General features: G+C 36.7%; 2 protein-coding genes across 2 annotated transcripts; both read left to right on the top strand.

Moving 5' to 3' along the window:
* Positions 1-9,234: 9,234 nt before the first annotated feature.
* On the top strand, positions 9,235-13,511 carry LOC147536638 (DNAJ heat shock N-terminal domain-containing protein). Its single transcript, XM_086642675.1, has 2 exons — positions 9,235-11,460; positions 12,844-13,511. The coding sequence occupies exon 1, from the start codon at positions 9,489-9,491 to the stop codon at positions 11,349-11,351; it is 1,863 nt and encodes a 620-aa protein (XP_086498801.1). The 5' UTR covers positions 9,235-9,488; the 3' UTR covers positions 11,352-11,460; positions 12,844-13,511.
* Positions 13,512-15,305: 1,794 nt separating this feature from the next.
* Positions 15,306-22,413, top strand: LOC147536637 (GHMP kinase family protein). Its single transcript, XM_086642674.1, has 10 exons — positions 15,306-15,525; positions 15,622-15,772; positions 17,630-17,727; positions 17,884-17,996; positions 18,087-18,139; positions 19,179-19,559; positions 19,661-19,765; positions 20,040-20,267; positions 21,413-21,535; positions 22,006-22,413. The coding sequence occupies exons 1-10, from the start codon at positions 15,518-15,520 to the stop codon at positions 22,267-22,269; spliced, it is 1,524 nt and encodes a 507-aa protein (XP_086498800.1). The 5' UTR covers positions 15,306-15,517; the 3' UTR covers positions 22,270-22,413.
* The last annotated feature ends 1,315 nt before the right edge of the window (positions 22,414-23,728 follow it).

Below are 23,728 nucleotides of genomic sequence, written 5' to 3'. Positions count from 1 at the left end.
TGCTTCCATGTTGCGCGATGCAGTGTATAAGGTAGTCCGGGAGGATCAAGGTCGTACGTGTTCGTCATCTTCCATCCCACGGTCAATCTACTCGGGTGCACACTAACTTGATGATCCCTGCTACAACGGATCTTCTCAAATGTACTAGCTAATTGATTAGCTGGGTCCTTTCCTCTCTTTTCTCTCACGTCACACCCAGCTAGCATGCTTGATTGGCACCAAAATTGTGGGTGAGATCTTTTATTTTAGGGATAATACTTGCTTCTCTCTTACCTCCTCAATTCTCACTTAGGAAACACAATACAGTAGTGAGAGAAAGAACAAAGTTTATAAACCAAGAGATATACTGATTAGGTAACTCGGTTAATGGAGATTTCTTCACAACAGAGAGGGGATAAGAAGAGATATCATGGGAAGATTTGGTTAGAGATGAAGGAGAAATTCGGTTTTTATTTTGGATAAACATTATTCGCTGGATTCTAATATGAACAGAGAGACAATTTCTTTTAATAGAAGATACAACCGAGAGAGATGATCAAGAAGGAAAGAGAGATATTCTCTTTGACATGCTCGGTCAGAAAAGAAAGGATTCGGTTTTAACCGGATTTTGTTAGAGAGAGAAGGGAAGAAAGAGATATATATCAATGGAGATTTTATGCTATATTGGAGGGAGTCGGCCATGGAATATAAAAAAACAGAGAAGAACAACTGATGGATTATCTCGGTTTTGGGGATTGATCCTCTCGAGCTCGACCTATAGCAAAATCAGAGAGTGAGAGAGACAGAGAAAGACAGAGAGAAAGAGGAGAATCATCTCTCCATTCGGCCATTAAAGTATAACCGAGAGCTAGAATGAGAAAGAGTTTGAGAGTTTACTGTTAGGTTTCTTTTTCTTTTGACTCTTCTCTTTGTGAGAGAGAGAAGGAGAGATTGAAAGAGTTAGTAAGAGAGAAGCTCTTGAATTGTAGAGAGAGAAAGAGATTTAATTAAAGTTATAAAACTCCATTATTATTTTTTCTTCTTTCTTCATCATATTCGGTTATAAAGATTAAGAGAGAGTTTCTGTGTTCATTAGAGAGAAAAAGAGAGAAGATTGAAAGAAAAAGAAAGAGAAAACAGAGAAGGAGAAGAAAAACCAGGGAAGGAAAATTATTTTCTCACCTGGAAATCGTTTCCGGGAAGACGAGAAAATAGTTTTCCCTAAGGGTCTGTTTGGCGGAATTTTGGGAATAACAGAAGGAAATCATTTCCCTAAGGCCCTGTTTGGTTTGGAAATAGCGAAAAAGATAAGTTTTCTTCCATTCTCTTTTATTATTCATATTTATTTAAATCTCGATCATGATTAGCTAAGACTCTCCATCTAGGGTTTTACGATGAAACCCATTTTTGACCTTTTAGAGATATAATTTTTATTGATTAACTCTTGATTAATGCTTCATAGTTTAATTCGTTTTAGTTTGATAAATAGATTTTCTTTTCACTATTTATACTTTTCGATTTGATGCATCGTGCTTATGTTAAATCATTTGACGGTTCATACTTATTAATTGATAAATAGTAGTTTAGAGATTTATTTATTTAAAATAAAATGATTACATTGTTATGTTTTATTCGGTTTTAACGAAAACATCTCCCGGAATTAGGATAGTTCATTATCCGAAATTCTGAGTTATAAAAAAGAGAATTAGCCATTTTAAGTATTTGTTTCTAAAAGTGATTTTATGTGGTGGAATCCTAAACCCTAGACTCCTCTCCCCATTTGAGTTCATTTTCATTTCCGTAATTTTATTTTAATATTTTATTTATTTTATTTTAAAAACCAAAACCAAATCATTTTACAATCTTATTACTTCCAAGTCTTAGAATAGGTTTCACTTAGTCTCTGAGGAACGAACCGGTCTTACCGGAAATTATTACAACTTGACACCCGTGCACTTGCGGGTGTAGACCTATTTAGGGTAACCTTTCTAGGCCCATCAAGTTTTTGGCGCCGCTGCCGGGGACTAAGTTTTAAATTTTTTCTAATCTTGGAAAGTTCTATTTTTGGTAAGTTTTAAATTTTGGATACTTTGACTTGCTTCTCTGTTTTTGGTGTGCAGAACACTAAGGAGCTGAAGAGGAGGCGCAACAAGGAGGAGGACCTCAAAAGAAGAAATTTACTGTTTTTATTTTTTTGTATTTATTTTGGTGAGGAGAGACTTAGACTTTTTAGTACTTTCTTTTGTTTTGACCCTAAATTGGAGGGCTCTTATAAATTGTAACCGAAAATCCAACTAAGCCTCGGGTTCGAACACTTGAGGGAAGAGTGGCCCGGGTCGTCTACAAAGGTCGTCGCCCGTCTTGAACGGGAGGTAATTTTTCTAATCACCCACGAATCCCCTGTTAGTGGGTACTTTTTATAAGATCTTAGTTGTGCTTCCTCGATTTTCGTGTTAAAAAAAAAAAAAAAAAAAAAAAAAAATTTGGACCAAAAGAAAGGAGTAAAGTTTAGTTACATAAGTGTCAATTCTCATCTTGTGATCGTGCCTGACCATCATGGCACATTTTTCCAATGGTTGGACGTACCCTGTTGATGATGATGACCTTGATCTAAAGGGACCCGTAATCAACCGAACTGATATAACCTTAAGAGAATACCAACAGTTGCGTAAAGACTGGCTTAACCAACGTGGTACGACTCTAAGAGATTGTCAACGACTTAACGAGGGGAATAGGCTAGTTGAGCCTAACCGAACTGGTATGACCCTAGGAGATTACCAACAGATGTGTAGAGACGAGCCTAACCGACCGGGTATGACATTTCAGGATTATAAACGAATGTCTAGAAACAGTCCGATTAGTGAGTGGAGTAGACCATATGAGCTTGATCAATCTCATATGACATTAGGAGATTATCAACAAATGTGTAGAGATGGTCCGATTAGCGATGGATATGGTCCGACGCCAAATATATATGAGAGACCTTATTGTCCACACTATTCTGAGACCAATGACTTTAGAGACAGGTATGATCCTAATATGTACGGAGGAAGTTATTATCAAGAGTCTACGTTTAATTACACTAGCGAACCTTATTACGAGGAGACTCTTGAAGATAGATCTCGATCAGAGTCCGAGAGTCGTCTTATTGAGATTATGTCACAATTTGCGACTCAAATGCAGCAGGATACTGAGTCCTTGGCTCAACAGATGAAAATGTTTAAGTCGCAGTTATTCGCCGACGAGGAAGGGGGTTCACCACCCCAAACTCAGGAAGGTACTAGGTACGATGACGAGGTTAATACGTCTAACCCTAGTACTAAGTTAAATGTCGATGAATTTACTGATAATACCCTAGAGCCTGAAAGGTCTGATGACCTTGTTGTCTTGCTTCCTCCACCTATGTCATCTCACCATGATAGGACTACACTAGACATTGATATTCAAGATGATGGCTCTATGAGCAAGTTTGGGAATGACACTATTCTGAACTTTCCGACATTTGAGATTTGTAAGGAGTCAGCCTTAGATGAAATTCTAGGAAGGCATGATATTATACCTGACTGCGAGGCTTCAGATGTCTTTGAGGACATTGATAACGTTAGAGACATGTTAGATACTTTGTCAGACTGTGTACCTAAGGAAACCATGGACCTTGACCTGGTCCCCGAGCATATTGCCTTACCCTTAGAGTCTAGTTTGACCTTTCACATGGTCTCAGACTCGGTTGTTGATCCCTTTTGGGACACTTCAGATGTCTCCTCTAGAACGTCTATGGAAATAGTGGATATTCTATCCACTAAGCTTGCAGATGACTTTCTGCCTTCGACGGATATATTGGCCCTTCATTGTTATGTCGATCCTTTTGATGACTTTCTAGTCATTGGTCCAAGTATTTATAGTTACTTAGTGGACTGTGCATCCACTAAGTTTGGGGATTGCCCCTTTTCTTTGATAGTCTCACATGCACTCTCTGCAATTCACAAAAATGTGAGACTATCGTTTACTGAAAAATTTGTGTTCTGGGTGGACTCACAGATGTATCGAATATTGGTCTACAGTTAATCACATATCTGTAATCCAGTAGGTTAAATCTTTTCTATTTTTTTTGAATCATCTGTTTCGTCTGGCTGAAGACGTTAAACTTAGCGCTTTTGGGAGGCAACCCATGCAGAGGACGCTGAATCGGGTAATATCTCTCCCTTCACCCTGTTATTTTTTTGCATAGTCTTCAGAACATTGAGGACAATGTTCGGTTTAAGTTTGGGGATAGGGGAATGAATTTTTTGCTAAGTCCTTATTTCAAAAATTCAAAAGGGTTTAAAATTTTTCAAAATTTTTAATTTTTGGATTGAAAATGTGAGTCTAGCTGTTTTTGGTTGTTAATGGCCATAGAATCTAGTTGGTTTTACTATGCTTTTGCTAAAAGTTTTTCCACGAATTTCGAGTCTTGAAGTTGTTTGTGCACTAGCCATGTGAGTGTTAGATAGGTGAAGAGTGGACATTTCTGAGAGAACTTAATCGATCATTAGTGAAGACTTAACCTATGTGAGGTTCTGAGCCTTTCTTGTTGTTTTGAGTGATCTCTTCTGCGCTAACTCCGAGTAGAGTGAAGAGCTACTCAACCTCGCAATATTCATTAGAGCTCAGTTGATCTCTTGAGTTCACATTTTACAACCACTAGGGATGTCATCAGGAAGTAGACCTTTCTCTTGTAGTCTGGAAACTTGAAAACAGTGTCAACTAGAGGAAGATAGAAATCCATCATTTAGAACCCTGAGAATAAGGCATGAAGCAAAATGAAAAGAATTTTACCCAAGAAAGAGTAGTACCAAGAAAGTGTTTTTTGTATTGAGTCCTATGAAAAAAAAAAAAAAAAAAAAAAAAAAGAAGAAAGAAAAAAAAAAAAAAAAAAAAAAAAAAAATAGAAAAATCAACGAAAAAAAAATGTTTATCCCTTGAAGTAGTTCTTGAAGATTTGAAGACGTCGAGTTCTCAGGAGTTCTAGTCACATCATCATTAGTGTCTATCGACCTCTAGGAAACACTGCTAGATAGTTGATCAGGTGAGAAGAGTTAGTTAGCTTCCCCATCCCGTATTAGTGGTTGTTTCCTTCTTTGAGATCAGTCGTCCACAAAATTTTAGTCCGTCTTTTTCATGTGTTGAGTTTTCCTTCATATTCATACTAACACATAGAGTGAACCATTCTTGAGTGACTTTAATTTTTGAGTGTATGACCGTGAGGCAGTAGTCGAGGCGAAATGTATTGAGAGGGTAATCAAAGTCTTGTCTGTTCTAAACCGAAATGATATTTATATTGGCTGGTCACGTGCACTTCGGGTCTTGATTACTAGTGAAGGGATTTTTAGAAATTGTGTGGTCTGGTTGACTTGGATTTTGTTTCTATTAACTTTCGAAAATTTACCGGATAAATATTTTTAGTCCACATCATATTTAAATCCTTCTGCATTTTTGAAATTCTTGAATTTTGTGGGTATATTCACTGGAAACCCTCACGAGACAAAACTCGTCCTCTAGGGTAACTTAGAGGTTTAACGGCTTGTTGCACGTGCTAAGTGCAATCGTGATTCCCTACGAAAGTGGTGAACTGGGCTTGGTGTTATTTTTCTGTTTTGCTCGAGGACTAGCAAAATCTAAGTTTGGGGATGTTTGATGAGACATGAAAATGTCCCATCTAGACCTCTTAACTCGGGTTAGTTAGTCACTTTCGAGCGGTTACTCTGATGATTTGCTTGTTTCTCTTACTCAGGTGGTTTCTATGCAATTGAGCACGGAAAATGGTTAAAAACAAGAGAAAGACGTGTTGAGGGCATTTTGGTCATTTGGCATTCTGGTAATTGTGGTTAATTTTGATGCTCGGTTGAAAAGTAGAGTCCGAGACGAATCAATAGGCGAAAACGGAAGTCGAATCGGAGCACGGATGACAAAACTGTAGTTAGTCAAAGTTTGGTTCAAAATCGGTTAACCAAGTCAACTGTAGGACACGTGGCACAGATCTAGTGGGAGACACGGTTCATCTGGACGTTTTCGGGCTACCTTCGGTCAGTAAGTGATATTCGGGATTTTTACCAAGGGATGCTTCCATGTTGCGCGATGCAGTGTATAAGGTAGTCCGGGAGGATCAAGGTCGTACGTGTTCGTCATCTTCCATCCCACGGTCAATCTACTCGGGTGCACACTAACTTGATGATCCCTGCTACAACGGATCTTCTCAAATGTACTAGCTAATTGATTAGCTGGGTCCTTTCCTCTCTTTTCTCTCACGTCACACCCAGCTAGCATGCTTGATTGGCACCAAAATTGTGGGTGAGATCTTTTATTTTAGGGATAATACTTGCTTCTCTCTTACCTCCTCAATTCTCACTTAGGAAACACAATACAGTAGTGAGAGAAAGAACAAAGTTTATAAACCAAGAGATATACTGATTAGGTAACTCGGTTAATGGAGATTTCTTCACAACAGAGAGGGGATAAGAAGAGATATCATGGGAAGATTTGGTTAGAGATGAAGGAGAAATTCGGTTTTTATTTTGGATAAACATTATTCGCTGGATTCTAATATGAACAGAGAGACAATTTCTTTTAATAGAAGATACAACCGAGAGAGATGATCAAGAAGGAAAGAGAGATATTCTCTTTGACATGCTCGGTCAGAAAAGAAAGGATTCGGTTTGAACCGGATTTTGTTAGAGAGAGAAGGGAAGAAAGAGATATATATCAATGGAGATTTTATGCTATATTGGAGGGAGTCGGCCATGGAATATAAAAAAACAGAGAAGAACAACTGATGGATTATCTCGGTTTTGGGGATTGATCCTCTCGAGCTCGACCTATAGCAAAATCAGAGAGAGAGAGAGACAGAGAAAGACAGAGAGAAAGAGGAGAATCATCTCTCCATTCGGCCATTAAAGTATAACCGAGAGCTAGAGTGAGAAAGAGTTTGAGAGTTTACTGTTAGGTTTCTTTTTCTTTTGACTCTTCTCTTTGTGAGAGAGAGAAGGAGAGATTGAAAGAGTTAGTAAGAGAGAAGCTCTTGAATTGTAGAGAGAGAAAGAGATTTAATTAAAGTTATAAAACTCCATTATTATTTTTTCTTCTTTCTTCATCATATTCGGTTATAAAGATTAAGAGAGAGTTTCTGTGTTCATTAGAGAGAAAAAGAGAGAAGATTGAAAGAAAAAGAAAGAGAAAACAGAGAAGGAGAAGAAAAACCAGGGAAGGAAAATTATTTTCTCACCTGGAAATCGTTTCCGGGAAGACGAGAAAATAGTTTTCCCTAAGGGTCTGTTTGGCGGAATTTTGGGAATAACAGAAGGAAATCATTTCCCTAAGGCCCTGTTTGGTTTGGAAATAGCGAAAAAGATAAGTTTTCTTCCATTCTCTTTTATTATTCATATTTATTTAAATCTCGATCATGATTAGCTAAGACTCTCCATCTAGGGTTTTACGATGAAACCCATTTTTGACCTTTTAGAGATATAATTTTTATTGATTAACTCTTGATTAATGCTTCATAGTTTAATTCGTTTTAGTTTGATAAATAGATTTTCTTTTCACTATTTATACTTTTCGATTTGATGCATCGTGCTTATGTTAAATCATTTGACGGTTCATACTTATTAATTGATAAATAGTAGTTTAGAGATTTATTTATTTAAAATAAAATGATTACATTGTTATGTTTTATTCGGTTTTAACGAAAACATCTCCCGGAATTAGGATAGTTCATTATCCGAAATTCTGAGTTATAAAAAAGAGAATTAGCCATTTTAAGTATTTGTTTCTAAAAGTGATTTTATGTGGTGGAATCCTAAACCCTAGACTCCTCTCCCCATTTGAGTTCATTTTCATTTCCGTAATTTTATTTTAATATTTTATTTATTTTATTTTAAAAACCAAAACCAAATCATTTTACAATCTTATTACTTCCAAGTCTTAGAATAGGTTTCACTTAGTCTCTGAGGAACGAACCGGTCTTACCGGAAATTATTACAACTTGACACCCGTGCACTTGCGGGTGTAGACCTATTTAGGGTAACCTTTCTAGGCCCATCAGTGTCTCCCTACTGCATCTGAGATTCCTCTTCACCTGGAGTCTCTGGATCAGACATAAAGATGGATATCATAATAAGATTTGAAATCAAATGCACCAAAATATTTGAAATTAGGGGATTCCAAATTAAATTATGAATAATGGGGTTTAGATATTTGGTTAGCTAAAGAAATCAGAACCATACATGCCCTCAATTGATTCATCTGAACCCTGATCACAGCAAAATGAAGACTTTAAGCAGACAAATGAAAACCACAGAGAGATTTAGTTGAAATCAGAAAAGTTGAAAAACCTTCAATGATTCACATGCAACGAGTGCCAATGATTTAGTAGACGAACTCGAGTTGATTGAAATTGAAGAGAAAGAGGCAAAGTCATAGAAAGAGAGAGATAATTATCCAATCAATGGAGGGGAGTTTTCAGGATCCGATCTCTGACTTCTAAAACAAATTTTTTCGGTTCTCAACAAAGAAGAACTAATCTAGTAAAAAAAAATTGCGAGACTGGAATCGAAGAGACATTCGTTAAAGTTAGGGTTTCGATTTTCTCTAATCAGAGTTCTGGTTATCTTAGGGAGTGATTTCTTCTGTTAAAATTCTGCGATAAAGACTCGGGGGAGAATTTCTCAACTCCAAGAGGCAATGGAGAAAGTGTAAAGAGAGAGAATGACAGAGAGAAAGAAGAATGAAATACACTAAACATAATTACAAACAAGTTTTTTTTTGTTGAGAAATTGACTAGAATCTACGTTAGTCGTTACAAGGCATTGACACATCACAAAGATGTGATAAGCATGATAACTGCCTAAGTTTAGCCATGGACGAAAGAAGTCTAAAACCCACCAACATGAAAGAGGCCTAAAGTCCGACAAATTTATTACATTATTTATACCTTTAATAACCCAAGTTCAATAAACCTTTGATTCCACTTCCTCTGAAAATTGAATTTGACCTCCAGAGTTTTAGGATTTATGTCAATACTTTCAACTACTTGAGCAAGCAAGTGTTGACCCACTTGGACATGCAAGTGTGGACTAGAACATGATTTATATCAATTTCTTCCATGACTAATTCATTCAGAAGGACTGATGAAGGAGACTATAAATCCAAAGGCTACTACATAAAGGGTTGACTATTGGACGGTTTGATTTGTGAATATATTCGAACCCACTGTTAATGAGAGGAGAGAGGGTAAAGAATTTTTCATTGACAAAATCCATTGAAGTCTATCAAAATCTATGGAGTACATTTTTTACCCCTTTTTTTTTCTCGACGTGGCCATGCAAGTGTAACCAGAGTGTGAGAACGTTTGAGTTGTACATATCAGTCGCTAAACTGTACTTCCCAGACATTCAACCGAAGAAGTAAAACCCCTAATTTCTCTCTCTAACTCATTCTCCAAGCTCCTCTCTTTCTTTTCCTCTCTCTCTCTAAAAATGGCAGTAAAACCAGTTGAAGATGAAGAAATTGAAGATGAAGAGGAAAAAGAAGCTCAGAGATTGAAAACCCTAGCAGAGGAAAGATACAAACAATCCAAACTAAAATCAGCCCTAAAATATGCTGAAAAAGCAAAATCTCTTTACCCAAACCTTGATGGAATTTCAGAAATGGTTACTACTTTCAACATCTTAATAGCAGCAACAAAACCTTCATCAAAAGATTCACCACCAGATTGGTATAAAATCCTTCAGGTAGAACCTTTCTCTCATATTAATTCAATTAAGAAACAGTACAAAAAACTTGCCCTAACTTTACATCCAGATAAAAATACTTCCTTTGCTTCAGAAGAAGCTTTTAAACATGTTGGTGAAGCTTTTCGAGTTCTTTCTGACAAAAATCAAAGGAAAGATTATGATATTAAATTTAGATTAGTGCTACAATCACAAGCTACACAATCTAGTAATGTTGTTTCATTAGTTGATACATTTTGGACTGCTTGTTCTACTTGTAGATTGTTTCATCAGTTTGAGAGACAGTATATTGGTCATAATTTGATTTGCCCTAATTGTAAGAAGAGTTTTTTAGCTGAAGAAGTTTCTATGAATAATGAGGAAACTAGGGTTAGTGATAAAGGTAGAAGTAGGGTTAGGGTTAGAAGTTTATCAGAGGTGAATGGTGGGAAAGAATCCGGTGGGCAATCAGTTGTCGGTAATGAAAAACGTAAAGATAGTATCCTTAATTTTTTGGATAGGTTGGGATTGAAATCTCCATCTAAGAAGGCAAAAACCGGGAAAGAGATGACTTTGGCTGAAATGCAATTGGAAGCAAAGCGAAAAGCTCCGGAGAAACAGATAAAAATCAAGGAAAGTGGGGAAAGAAAGGAAAATGAGAATGAAAAGATGGAGACGGTGGAAATGGACATAAACATGGAAAAGGTGAATGAAATCGAGACGAGAGCGAAGAAAATGGAAAAGGAAAAGGAGAAAAATATGACAATGAAAGAAATGATGGAAAAGACACAGGCGAAAAGTAACAAGGACAAAACAAAGAAGGTTGTTGATAAGAAGACACAAAAGGAGAAAGAGAAGAAGAAGAAGAAAGGGATAGAAGAGAGAAATGTTGCAATGGTTTCTAAGAAAAGTAGCAACCTTGAGGTAATGAGAGTTGAAGATTCTGATTTCTATGATTTTGATAAGGACAGGATGGAGCGTAGTTTTAAGAGATGTCAAGTTTGGGCTCTATATGATGACGATGATGAAATGCCACGAAATTATGGTTTAATTAATAAAGTTGTCTCAGTTAATCCCTTTAAAGTGAAGATGAGTTGGTTAGATCTGCAAAATACCAGAGAGGAAGGATTAATATGTTGGGAAACATCAGGGTCTCATATTTCATGTGGTCGATTCAAGGTTGGTAGGGAAACTGTCATTGAGTACGTTGATTTATTTTCTCATATTGTCGAGTGTGAACGAATAGCTAGAAACATTTATAGGATTTACCCGAAGAAAGGGGAAATATGGGCCCTTTATAAAGAGAAGACTCCGGATGGAGATGAGGGGAGGGAAGTAAATGTCGATAATCGGTCTTATGATATAGTTGTATTTCTCACAAGTCATAGTGACACTTATGTAAGCATTGCATATCTTGAGAAGGTTAAAGGATTTAAGACAGTTTTTGAAAGACGAGAAATCGGTTCTCATGCTATTAGATGGTTCGAGAAAGATAATGTTCGATTATTTTCACATCTAATTCCTTCAAGGAAGCTCTCAGGGAAGGAAGCTACTGGCCTTCCTGAAGACTGTTGGGAGCTTGATCCCGCTTCACTTCCTCAAGATTTGCTTATCATGAGTTATGACTGATGAATGTTACTTACAAAGAGCAACTTTATTTGTCATCAATATTACTCAAGCTTCATGGGTTTCATCTAGTCAACCCATATTGGAGTCACATAATCACCCATCTATCCATGTAAGTTATGTACGAAATTTTGGTTTCGCCTGTCAATTCTAACATTACTTGTTTACTGCTAAATTCTTTTTCACAGTTAATCTCCTTGACTACTTTCAGGGAGTATGTACTTTAGATAGCTTCTGTGTTGATTTTGTGCAACCACAGTTTACAATTCGTCTCACACTCATCATCTTGATTCTCGTATAGTTTGTTTTTTTTAAAACTATCCGTCGTATAGTATAGTGTCATTTTATCATATATTATTGGAGTCAGCACCTAGAGGTATTTGAATATCAGAGATGACGACAAAAAACACGAACCAAAACTGTTTTTCTTATTGGTACCCCGTCCAGGTCCAACACGTGTTAAGGCTGTTATCAGCACCCACCTTGATGCTGACCGATTATGAGTTCAGTGCACTGTCTGAGATCTCACCTCTTTTTTCTTGTTATGTTTTTCTAGAGAGAAAGACACGCAGAATAAAGATAACGGTGATAAGAATTATATATAATATATATTTATATATATATGCATGATGTCCGACTGACTCGGCTTGGTCCAAGTTCATACAGATCAAGTCCCATTCCATTTTTGAGTCCTGTGCCTACCTCAAGAGCCTAGTACAATTATATCAGGTCAGTAGGAATCCTCCTACCTCCAGTGTCAAAAACATCAATTTAGGTCGCCACGAATCCTTCGCCTAAGTCTAATTCGCCTACCTCTAGAGCCAAAATATAATTTATGGCCACCCTAAGTCCTCCACCAACCTCCACTTCCAAAAACATATCATCAAGCAGTAGAAGTCCTGCCTTGTCTTCAGAGCGAATAACAAATACCCGACCACTACAAGTCCTCCGGCCACCTCCAGGCCCTAAGGCAATATAAATATCAAGCTGCCGAATTACTTAGAAACATACCATTCCTTCCATTTCTAACTCTTAGTTAGAGTCTAGCGCATTTTCCTGCCAAGCACGTCGCTTCGAGTACTTAGAGCTTCTGGCTGAGATAATCTTCTGTTGCTCAAGTTGTGTTAAACTCGCCTGAAGTTTCTGAACATGGATGATATTGAATCTGCTATGTTTTCTAGCAATGAGCTTTTCAAATTTGCACTTTGACGAACCGATATTCTAAATTTAGATACTATGTTTGACTTGGAGATTAAAAAAGTGAAGTGCTTAAGTGAAACGACACCCCTTTTTCTGCTTTCATGTTTGTTTGAATTGATTTGAATGCTTACAGAATGTATTATTCATATATATCACCAAAGAATTCAGACCCAATATAACCAAAACAGTTATTGTGCAGATATCCCCTTTCAAGCTTATGATTGAAAACAGTAAAATGATAACATAATGGTTTGTGTATTACTGTTACAGTGAAAGTGACTTCACCGTTTTTCAGGTACCACAAATTCTCTCTCTCTCTCTTTAGGGTTTTATATGCATGAAACCCTAGAGAGAGAGTGCGTGGTGGTGTGGTCGGCGGCGGTGGTATTGGTGAAGGGAAGAAGATGAAGATAGATACAAAGGGGTGTTTTTGGATACGCAAGATTGGGGTATTTTAGAATGAATGGGCACTTCATATTTCCATTTCCTAAATAATTTGAGAAACTACATTATGTCTTCTTTGAATTCCTACCGGCGATTCGCTTGTTGAGCCACCCTTATCACTGGTAGTAAGATTCGCTTAGAGAGTTTGTTCTGATTGTGGGTGGCATGTATTGTATCCATATTCATATTCATCTGAGCTCGAGTTCTTGAGTTCTTGTTCATCATCATCTGAACTTCGCTTTCGCTTGTTCGTGTCTGTTGGTTTGGCTTAGACTGGAACTGGAACTTTGCTCATCTGAAGGTGACGATTTCTATTTCCACACCATCGTCATTTCTATTTCCACACCATTGTCTTAAGGTTTTATTCTAAATGTTAAGTTCGGAATCTTGACAAGCAAGAGTGGCTTGAGTTCTCAAACGCCCATTTTCATAACTCATCTCATGTACGTCCCCTGTCTCCCAACAATTTGAACTTTCCAACCAGACAACTCAAAATATAAAGAATCCAACTTGTGCAAATAAGCATTTCATTCCTTGCATGATTTTTTTTCTTCCTGTACATATATCCAAAATACAAATAAATACGACTTTAAAGATAAAAGAAGGGTCCCGAGTACTTTGCCTCTTGGACACACCAGCACATTTTAAGAAATCTTATCACAAGATAAATCAGTTGTTATATCACCCAATATCCAAGTAGTGTCTATAGGTGTTACTAAGAATGGTCGGTTAAAATGTAATTGGAATCCCAGGTTCGAATTCCAGAGAAGATGAAATCTTTGGTTATTTGAATTGGAATTATTAAGGTATAAATAATATAGTTGGGCTTTAAGCCATAGTTTCGTTGGGCTATAGGTCTGGTCTTGTTAGAGTTTGAATGAGCGGTTATCGAGCTTATCACATTTTTGATGTATCAATGTCAATGTAATGACTATCGTTGATCGTAGTCAATTTCCAAAAGAAAAATAAGAATGGTTAAAAAGATGTTAATTTTTGTCAAAACTTCATTAACTTTGGTCGGTGTTACAAGGGAAAAAAATTTTCCAGGTACAAGTTTTTTAGCATAAATGTCAGATTTTCTAGAGAACACAAGACTTCTTTCTCACCTCCTACCTCCCACCAATTTGGACCACCTCCAATCATATTTTCTGACCACCTCCAATCCACCATGCTCCCTCTCTCAAATATCTCTCTCTCAAATCTCTCTATTTCTCACTCAACCGACTAAAATCCTAAGTTTCAGCTGACCGAAACCCATGTGGTTTTAGTCGGAAATAATGAATGAAACCTAGGGTTTCAGTTGGTTGAGCGAGAGAGGGAGATTCGAGAGAGAGATTCGATAGAGAGATCAAGAAAGAAATCAGAGATATTCGAGTGAGAGAGATCCGAGTGAGGTGGTTTGAAACTCTTAGGTGACAGGAGGTGGTGGTGATCAAGAAGGAAGAGAGGAGAGAGATTTTGAAAAAAAAATCGTCGGCAATGATAGTTTGTCGGCTACTCTTATCGGCGTCAAGAAAATGGGGAGGGGGTTGGGGGAAACGGAAGGGAAACAAAAAAGTTTGGTTTTTTAGCCAAAATTTTGTATCCCGAAATTTTTCTTGTTTCCCTCGAGCAGGGACAATTCTTTGTTACTAAACAAATTAAGGAGTTCAGGGTCCTCCCAATTCCTATTTTTACCCAAAACCTAACTTTGACTTTCTTCCTTGAGATCGGCTGTTACTAAAAATGACCATTTCAACACGCACAAACATAAGATATTCACCATATACGTCCAAGAAAAAACTTGTGAGTTTTTAGATGCCATGAAACCCTTCAAATGCAAATTTCACGACGAGAATATCTAGACACATCTCCATGTGTGTATCATGCACATCGACATTTCTACCTCAAGATGACTAACTCGCTAAAATGGTTTCCCAATGATAACCAACTTTGCAGTATTACCTATAAAACTGACAAAACGGAAAATTCAAAAGGGCTATATTTTTTTTTGAGAAATCGACTACGATCTACGTTAACCGTTACAAGGCGTTGATTCATCATGAAGATGTGATGAGCACGATAACCGCCTAATTTGAACCATAATGAAAGAGGTCTGAAGCCCGCAACATGAAAGAGGCATAAAGCCTGAAAAATTTATTATACTATTTATATATTGCCTAAATTACATGGAACAAATCTTGATGGCAAACTACTTCCAACGAGACTCGATCCCACGACCTCATGGACTTAAGAGGGGTGTCCGACCGCTGCACTAGAGGGTGGTGGAGTAAAAGGGCTATATTTGAAGATTGTCATCTTGGCTGGCTATTTAGTGATTAGATTATATTTAGGGGTCAAAATGGGATTAACTCAAAATTTCATGACATTTACGACCTTCTCCTTGATCCAGTGACGATCTCTCTCTCTCTCTCTCTAAACTTTCTCTCTCTAGCTTGGATCAAGTTTCTCCCCGACTCGTTTGATTTGGATTCAGTCTTAACAGAATAAGATCAATCGCTTATTTCCAATTCCAATAAAGATAAATGGCTGTGTAAGTTCTTGTTCAAAATCTTTCTTCAACCTTCCTAATTGACATCAATTTATGCTTTTCAATTCATTGTTCTTGATGATGTTTGTCGTGTTACAGTGTTGCATCTGCTCCTGGAAAAGTTTTAATAACAGGAGGTTACCTAATTTTAGAGAGACCAAATGCTGGAATTGTTCTTAGTACTAATGCTAGGTTTTATGCAATTATAAAACCTATTCATGAAGATTTGACACCTGATAGTTGGGCATGGGTAAGTTGTGTTTTTTTTTTTTCCTTAAATTTCGATATTTTGAATGTTTTTTAGGTTATTTGAACAATTTGGGGGGTAATTTATGACTGATTCGACAAGTTAAAAACGCTTTAATTACTTCAATTGCAGTTTCCCCAATCTGAAAGATCTAATTTGTTAATTTATTTGGTTATGGGTTGGAGTTAGAACAAAGTGAAATAGGGGATTTGAACATTTTAGCTCATATTTTGAACTATTTGAAGTTTAAGAATCTAGAAAGATTTCATTTTTGTAATCTGGGGAGGATTGAAACCCATATGAAATGAGATCTGTAGTCTTGGCAGCTCAAGAGTGTGATAGACGAGTGTGACTGTGTTGGTCAAGGAGATCTCACCATGTAAACAGTGGCACGTTAGAGGTTGGTAACTAGGTTAGGTATATAGAGCCTGATAAGTTCTGGATTGTGGAAACTAAGAAAATATAATCTGGGGGAGAACATAAATGCTCGTTCCGTATTTGCTTAAGCAATTAGTTTGAGAGATTTCTTGATGCAATGTTGAGTATTTAGTAGGCGTTTTAGTATTTGACTGGTTCTCGAAGTCGATAGTGATATCGAGAATAAGGAATAATTTAGTCTGACTGAAACTAAATTGAACACGAATTTTTCAGGATTCGATAAGACCCAAATATGTTATTCGATAAGATCCAAATATGTTATTCGATAAGTTGGACAATTAGATCCACAAAATAACGGATATTTCACGAACACTAATGATCCTCCATGATGCTCGATACATGGCATGAAAGTTAAAGATGATATGGTCAGAGGCGGAGCCAGAAATTAACCGAGGGACGGGCTAAAATCTGAAGTACATATAACCATTCAAATTTAAGTTTTCGTATTTATAATCAACTGAACAAGTCTATAATTGAAGTTTTAGGTATTAGTTTTGTAATCCACAATCACCTAAGTATTGTGTTTCTTATTCTATGAACTATAAAGAAGAAGTGAAAGAAGTTTACAGTCATTGTATCATTGATCAACTACTTTCAATCTTCCATAATTTTCTAATTTCAAATTAGGGTTTGAAAAGATTATAAAAATCATGAACTTACTTGATGAATGATGATCTTAAGAGCATAAAAGATTAGTCCCCACTTCTAGATTGAGTAACACTCCAAAATCAAGAGCAAAAGGATTTCAAATTACAATGAAAAGGTCAATTGGATATTTGGTTTTTTACCCTTTCCATTAGTGAGAGTAGGGAATAGGAAGAAGCAGGAAGTGAAGGTAAAGGGAAAGAGAGTTAATTTTTTTAAGAGCCGGGCTGGGTTATAAGGGTTATTGGGTTAGGTTACTATTTATTAGGATTCATATGGAAAATGTTAGGGGTTAGAGCCGGGCTGCAGCCCGGCTCAGCCCACTAACACCTCCGCCCCTGGATATGGTTCTCATCTATTGGAACATTAGAGAAGCATATTCAAACATTATAAATTTTGAAGCGTTGTCGGTATTACTGATGTCTCAAATGGTAGAAATTGCAGCAACTTTATTAAGTTACGAATGATGTCACAAATACGTTTTAGACGAGCCAGATACCACCTAAATCTACGAAAGATGACATTTGTTTGTTCTATTAACCTTATGAATGAGAAAATTTCAAATTTGTTGTATTCCAGATATTACCAAAATATTATTTAATATTTTTTTTCATTGTAGTTACTTTTGGAATTACATAATATTTTTTTTCATTGTAGTTACTTTTGGAATTACAAAACGCCTATATTTATAGTATAGCTGGGGAACTCCTCTAACTTAATCACTCGTGTTGAATTATTTCTGAATTTTCCTTTAATTTGCTCTCTTGGACTTATTAGGCGTGGACAGATGTGAAGTTGACATCGCCTCAGCTCTCAAGAGAAACTGAATACAAATTCTCGCTTAAAAATTCAACCCTCCAGAGTATTTCTTCAAGGCAAGTTCTCATGAGTTAAGCTACAATGTGATTTTATTTTTAAATGCATTGGAACTTTTCCATTACCTTATATGTGAACCTTCTTGGTAGTCTAAAATAGACATCAACATCTCTTAGTCATAAGTTCATAACAACATCACTGGTTCAAGGTTTCAGGGATTTGGCAAACCCTTTTGTGGAACAAGCGGTGCAGTACGCGGTAGCATCTGCCCGTGCAATACTTATTGACGATAAAAAGAAAGATTTGCTACACAAGCGACTCTTGCAAGGTAACGTGGTGCTTCATCCATTCCTCACCTCCTGTTCGAAACCACCTTCATAAAATCCAGAATCCTATTCTAACCTAAATTATTTTGCAGGACTTCATATAACAATCTTAGGTTCCAATGATTTCTATTCATATCGGAATCAGGTATTCTTCCATTGTACTTTCATGTTCCAGTCATACAGTCGTCCAGATTTTTCCTATGTGTGCCAATTGTATACCATCGTTCTATTATTTTTCCTCAAGTTAAATTGATTATTAAATATGAAGTTTAGTACCTTAAGGCCATAGATGGCAGGCGGAATGGAATGCAATTATCAGGAATAGCAGACTTGAAATTCATGTTACATTCCTAACTTGGTGTTACTACATGGAAGAATTAATGTTACTTCTTTTTACCCTTGATCAAAATACATGAAAAATAAAAATCGACTTTTGTCAGGAGAATCAATGAAATTAGTTTAATATAGAAGAAAATGGAGAAGTTGACAAACGATAAAGTTTAACCTAAAAAAATCAATTGTTGATTTGGTTGTAATGGAAATAATAACACAAAGAAACCCAAAAAATTGGAGAACATGATAAAAATACCTAAGTAGGAGACAGTGTTGTTCTTGTCAAAAGTTACTCAAACGTATTTTTGTATAAGATATTGGTAAAAACCTAAAGATGTATAAGTTATAATTGGTAGAAATTAATTTTGTCAACAATTTATGATTCCAAGGTACCCATCCCGTTGGTGTTGGATTACTCCCTTTGAGGGGAGTCCATTCTTGTGCCCCAAGCATGCACTAAGTGTTTGATTACCTTAGTATGTATTTCATATTTTCACTGATGCATAATGCATATTAATTTTTTGGTCACGTTATTTTTAATCTGTATACCATTTCGTCTGCTCGGATTGAGTAACAAGTTAAGCGGTCATGATGGTAATAAGGTAGTAGTTATTTGAGATAAGTTGTGAATGAAACTCAAGCCAACATCTCAATGGATTCCTTTATGGCAACAAAAAAAAATGTGCATAGTGGTCTGAATTAATGTTCTTTTAGAATACAATCCTTGTGGATTATCATCATCATCTTGCTTAACCCCCTGCCAATAGGGCTGATGCCGAGGTAATTCTTTTGTTTTTTTTAACTGAAAATCTTTTAATTCATGTCTTAGAAGAATAATGTTTTTTGGGTAGATTGAAGCACGTGGTCTTCCTTTGACACCAGAATCATTGGCTTCTCTTCCACCATTTTCATCAATTACCTTCAATGAAGAGGTATCCAATGGAGCAAACTGCAAGCCTGAAGTTGCAAAGACTGGGCTGGGTTCATCGGCAGCAATGACAACTGCGGTTGTTGCTGCTTTACTTCATTACCTTGGAGCTGTTCATCTCCCCCTTTCATCTAACCCTTTACGTCAAGTAGAAAGTGAGGATCTTGATCTGGTTCATGTAGTAGCTCAAAGTGCTCACTGTCTTGCCCAAGGGAAGGTTGGCAGTGGGTTTGATGTTAGTTCTGCAGTTTATGGGAGTCAACGTTATGTTCGATTTTCACCTGCAGTGCTTTCTTCTGCCCAGGTCTCTTTCTCTCTCTGTCTCCTATTTTCCAATTGTCCGTCTGGCTTTAAATATTTTGAAGCTTCCACTAGTTGTAATTGCTCTTTAGTATGGAGTTACAGGTTGAAGCGAGTGGGCGACCATTGCAGGATGTCATTACTTATGTTCTAAAAGCTAAATGGGATCACGAGAAGGCCAAATTATCCTTACCACCATTAATGACCCTTGTGAGTTGCTCGCCGTTTGCATGTTTATTCCTCTAATCAATTTTTCAATCTTCCTTTTCCATAATCCGCCATGTTTTCCCAAATCTTTGCTCAGAGTATTACTGAGCTGGACATGAACCAATAATCCATACCTAAGTCCAGCACGACTAACTTGAGTTGGATCAATTTTGACTAAAACAACCTTAATCACTGATATCCAACTTTACATCCCCTTTATATCTAAGTTGTCTGCATCCAACATGTGCATGAGTTGAACTTGGAAACACTTTTGCAGCTACTAGGGGAACCTGGAACTGGAGGATCATCAACACCATCAATGGTTGGTGCTGTTAAAAAATGGCAAGTATCTGAACCTCAAAAGACTCTAAGTGTCTTTAAAAGGTTGGCAGAGGTGAATTCAATGCTGGAAACCCAACTAAATTTGTTGAGTAAGTTTGCAGAAGAGCAGTGGCAAACATATGAATGTGTCTTGAGAAGCTGTATGAGTCTTAAGTCCGAGAAGGTAATTTTTTATATGATTTTCTGTTTTCACTTCTCCCATTATGGAACATTTTGCAACAAATATTAGTTTGCTATCTTTAACACAATTATGGGTTTGACTATTGCCAAAAGCAGATTCACCTGAGTCCATAGAGTTGAATAAGGTCTTGGCAGTGAACTTTCAGTTCTTGTGGTTGATACACTTTTAGTCTATGCTCATATCCTCTTAGGAATTTTAGGAATAGTTAAGTGGAAATCTGTGTTACCTGCTAAGTGCTAAGCTAGTAAAATGTAAAGATTGATTATGAAGAATCATGATAATAAGTTCATGTTTTCCAATTCACGTGCCAGTCTTCTTAAGGTATTTTCTTCCTATTTTTACGGTACTCCAGTACATCTAAGGAAACATGAAACTTGATTTGGTTTGAACTTTGACCAGACATATCTGTGTCGAACCTTTTTAGATTACAAGTACTTAACAATTTCAAATTTTGAGTTTCTCTTATCTATTTCGATTGGGTTGACCGGTTGAGTCCAAGATGGAAATACTTTCGTATTTAGTACCATAATCGCAAGATAAGTTTGAATGGACCTACAATTGGTCTCATCAAGGAGATTCACTGGGTTACAATTATAACGGACCTTAATATGTCAATGAGCTGGAAAAGGCCAAAACAGGAAAAAAAATATATACATAAATATATTCCTGGCGTAGGTATAGGTGCTTTATATATTTTCTGACGTACTATTCTACTTTTCAATCGAACTTTTTTGTATTACAGAAAAGACGTTAACCTACAATAGTAATGTACCGTCCAATATCATCACATGCAAGTAGAAAAGGTGTAAATACAAATTTTCAAATTATGCTCACCGAAGTGATCGCAAGTATCAGAGTAGACATTGTAGTGTCTGATACCGCAGAAAATACTTAAGGAGTAGCCATTTTACATAGTTATTTATTAACTATTAAGAACACGTCAGTTTGACTATGGGACTAAAAGTATGTGCGTAGTTTTGTACTCTGCTCCCTCTGAGCACTTGGAATTAGCTCTCATTTTCACCTCATAGTGAAGTTCTGGTATTAATCCTGTAAATGTTCACCAAAATGGTAAAACTATTTTATAGTTCCTGATGAGAAACTATGAATCTTCAATATTTGAACAGTGGGTGGAGCAAGCATCTGACCCTCGCAAAGAAGCAATTGTTAAAGCATTGGTAGGGGCAAGAGATGCTATGATTGAAATCAGATCTCATATGCGCAAGATGGGAGAGGAAGCAGGGGTTCCAGTAAGTTTTTCTCTTCAAATCTCTACTTGGCAATCCAAAACTTGCTGCCTGAATGTGCTATAAGTTGTAGAACATGCATGCGTGAATCTAGATCGTGAGAAACTGAGAATGGTCCTACATGGACGGATAGGAAGCCTCATAACCTATAACACAATATCTAGACCAATTGCCCGTTGATTTTAGTTGGCTGTCCACAACCTTAATACAGTAGCGTCGGCCCGCACATGATAGGCCCAAGAGTAACACACGCAAGTCACCACATAAAGACTTGTGATTGGCTCAAAGAACGCTGGTTACACTGTACATAAAGGGACATGTGGTGATAACCTCGCAATGGACACAGGTGAGTCGCGTACCTAGGAATATAATATTTAGGGCCCCTCGACTCATTGCCGATTGGTTTTTAGTTGGATGTTCACAAACTTTTAAACCCCACTATATTTTTCTCTCATACGGTTTTTGAATTGCAGATAGAACCCGAATCACAGACTCAACTTTTGGATGCTACTATGAGTTTAGAAGGAGTTTTGTTAGCTGGAGTTCCTGGAGCTGGTGGATTTGATGCAATTTTTGCTGTTACCTTAGGAGAGTCGGCTGGAAACGTGACAAATATGTGGAGCTCGCACGGCGTTATGTCTATGCTAGTGAGAGAAGATCCTCGAGGAGTTTCTCTGGAAACTGAGGATCCACGAGTCAAGGTAGTCTCCTCAGCCATTTCTGCAGTACATATTTAGCAATCCTTTCTGCCATTGTTGATATGTGATAACATTTTGCTTGAGGTAGAAAGATTAGAAATTAGCAGAACAATGAGAAAACTAGGTATTTCAATTACGTAATTTATTTTAGATGAAAATCTTGCAATAAAAAGTTATTTATTCCATCTGGTTAAACATTGATGAATTATAGTAGATATGGGTATTAGCTGAAAAATTGAAGAGAAAGTGAAGCTCAAATTGTTTCTCTCTCCACTTTCTGGGTCACACCTGTGTTGCAATTGATAAGAGAGAAAATATGGGGAATTTTGAATGTCAACCATAAGATAGAGTAAAGGGATCCTCCATATATGACAGGATGATAATGAGATATTCAATGTTTGATAAATTCATGATTTCTATGGTCAATAATTTCATGATTGTGTACTTCAAGGAGTTGAGTTTGGGGAAAATGACACTATGTCTAAGTAGTCTCCCAACTGAATCCCGACTGGTCGACGTGGCCAGTCAAGATCTAGTGAGAGAAAGTTTAACACTTGTCTGATTTGTTTAAAACTTCTCAAAATTTGTTTGTGCAGAAGCAACACCCATTTGTCTACTTTGGTGAGAAGGTGACTAGAATATATGGATAGAAGTAATGGGGGAGTGGTGTTAAAGTAAAACGATTTTATTTGACCAATATTTGACTTTGACTGCATAATTCAAAACTCAAAAGTCTAGCAGCCAAGGGTGGGTAGTGTTGAGATGGCTAGGGACCTAGAGTTTTGACCACACCCTAAAAATCCCCCTTTGTCAAACACTTCTTTCTCCAAATATTTTATTTATAGTGGTACTGATTATTCTTTACATGTGTTCTTCTCCAAAATTCAAATGACTTTTAGTTTTTTTTTTTTTTTGGAAAATGACTTATAGTTTGAATAATACTTTGGAGAACAAAATTTCCAACAAAATTCTATGTGATTATTTTTTTTTTGTTGAAGTAAATATTTGTATTCAATAAAATGACTTATAGTTTGAATAATACTTTGGAGAACAAAATTTCCAACAAAATTCTATGTGATTATAACACCTCTTTTGTTTGGCTTTGTGTTCAATAAATATTTGTATCAAATCTAATTTGACATATCAATGGTAGTTGGTGAGGGTTTCCCGCTATCAATTTAATGCCATGTTTTGGGAAAATAAGAATATTTTCTGTAGAAGAAAATTTTGAGTGGAAATAAATTTTTTATTTTATTTCCTCTAAACACTACTCATTTTTTATATTTTCATTTTTTCTTCCTCCACCTTCATTCTCACCATCGACCCCCGGCGATCATTAATTTTGACGACAACGACTCCAGTAATAACTCTCCCTTTCTCTTCTCTCTCTTTTCTCTCTTCCCTCTCTTCTCTCTTCTCTCCCTCTTTCCTCTCTTTCAACTTTTTTTTCATGGTTCCGGCGAAGGGACCATTCCTTTCGTCGGGAGAGAGAAGAGAG

Source organism: Eschscholzia californica, unplaced genomic scaffold, assembly GCF_041429995.1.
Source record: "Eschscholzia californica isolate CP2 unplaced genomic scaffold, dmEscCali1.0.p SCAF_5, whole genome shotgun sequence".
In the NCBI taxonomy this organism is placed as follows: Eukaryota; Viridiplantae; Streptophyta; class Magnoliopsida; order Ranunculales; family Papaveraceae; genus Eschscholzia; species Eschscholzia californica.
The sequence above is the reverse complement of the archived record's forward strand: the minus strand, read 5'-3'. Positions and strand labels throughout refer to the sequence as shown.

What these genes read in the sequence shown, in the direction of transcription:
- LOC147536637 (XM_086642674.1), top strand. An exon ending in TCTATTCATATCGGAATCAG is followed by an intron (nt 18,140 to 19,178) that starts GTATTCTTCCAT and finishes TTTTTTGGGTAG; the next exon opens with ATTGAAGCACGTGGTCTTCC. An exon ending in TACCACCATTAATGACCCTT is followed by an intron (nt 19,766 to 20,039) that starts GTGAGTTGCTCG and finishes ACACTTTTGCAG; the next exon opens with CTACTAGGGGAACCTGGAAC.
- LOC147536638 (XM_086642675.1), top strand. Translation starts at nt 9,489, where the DNA reads ATGGCAGTAAAACCAGTTGAAGATGAAGAAATTGAAGATGAAGAGGAA.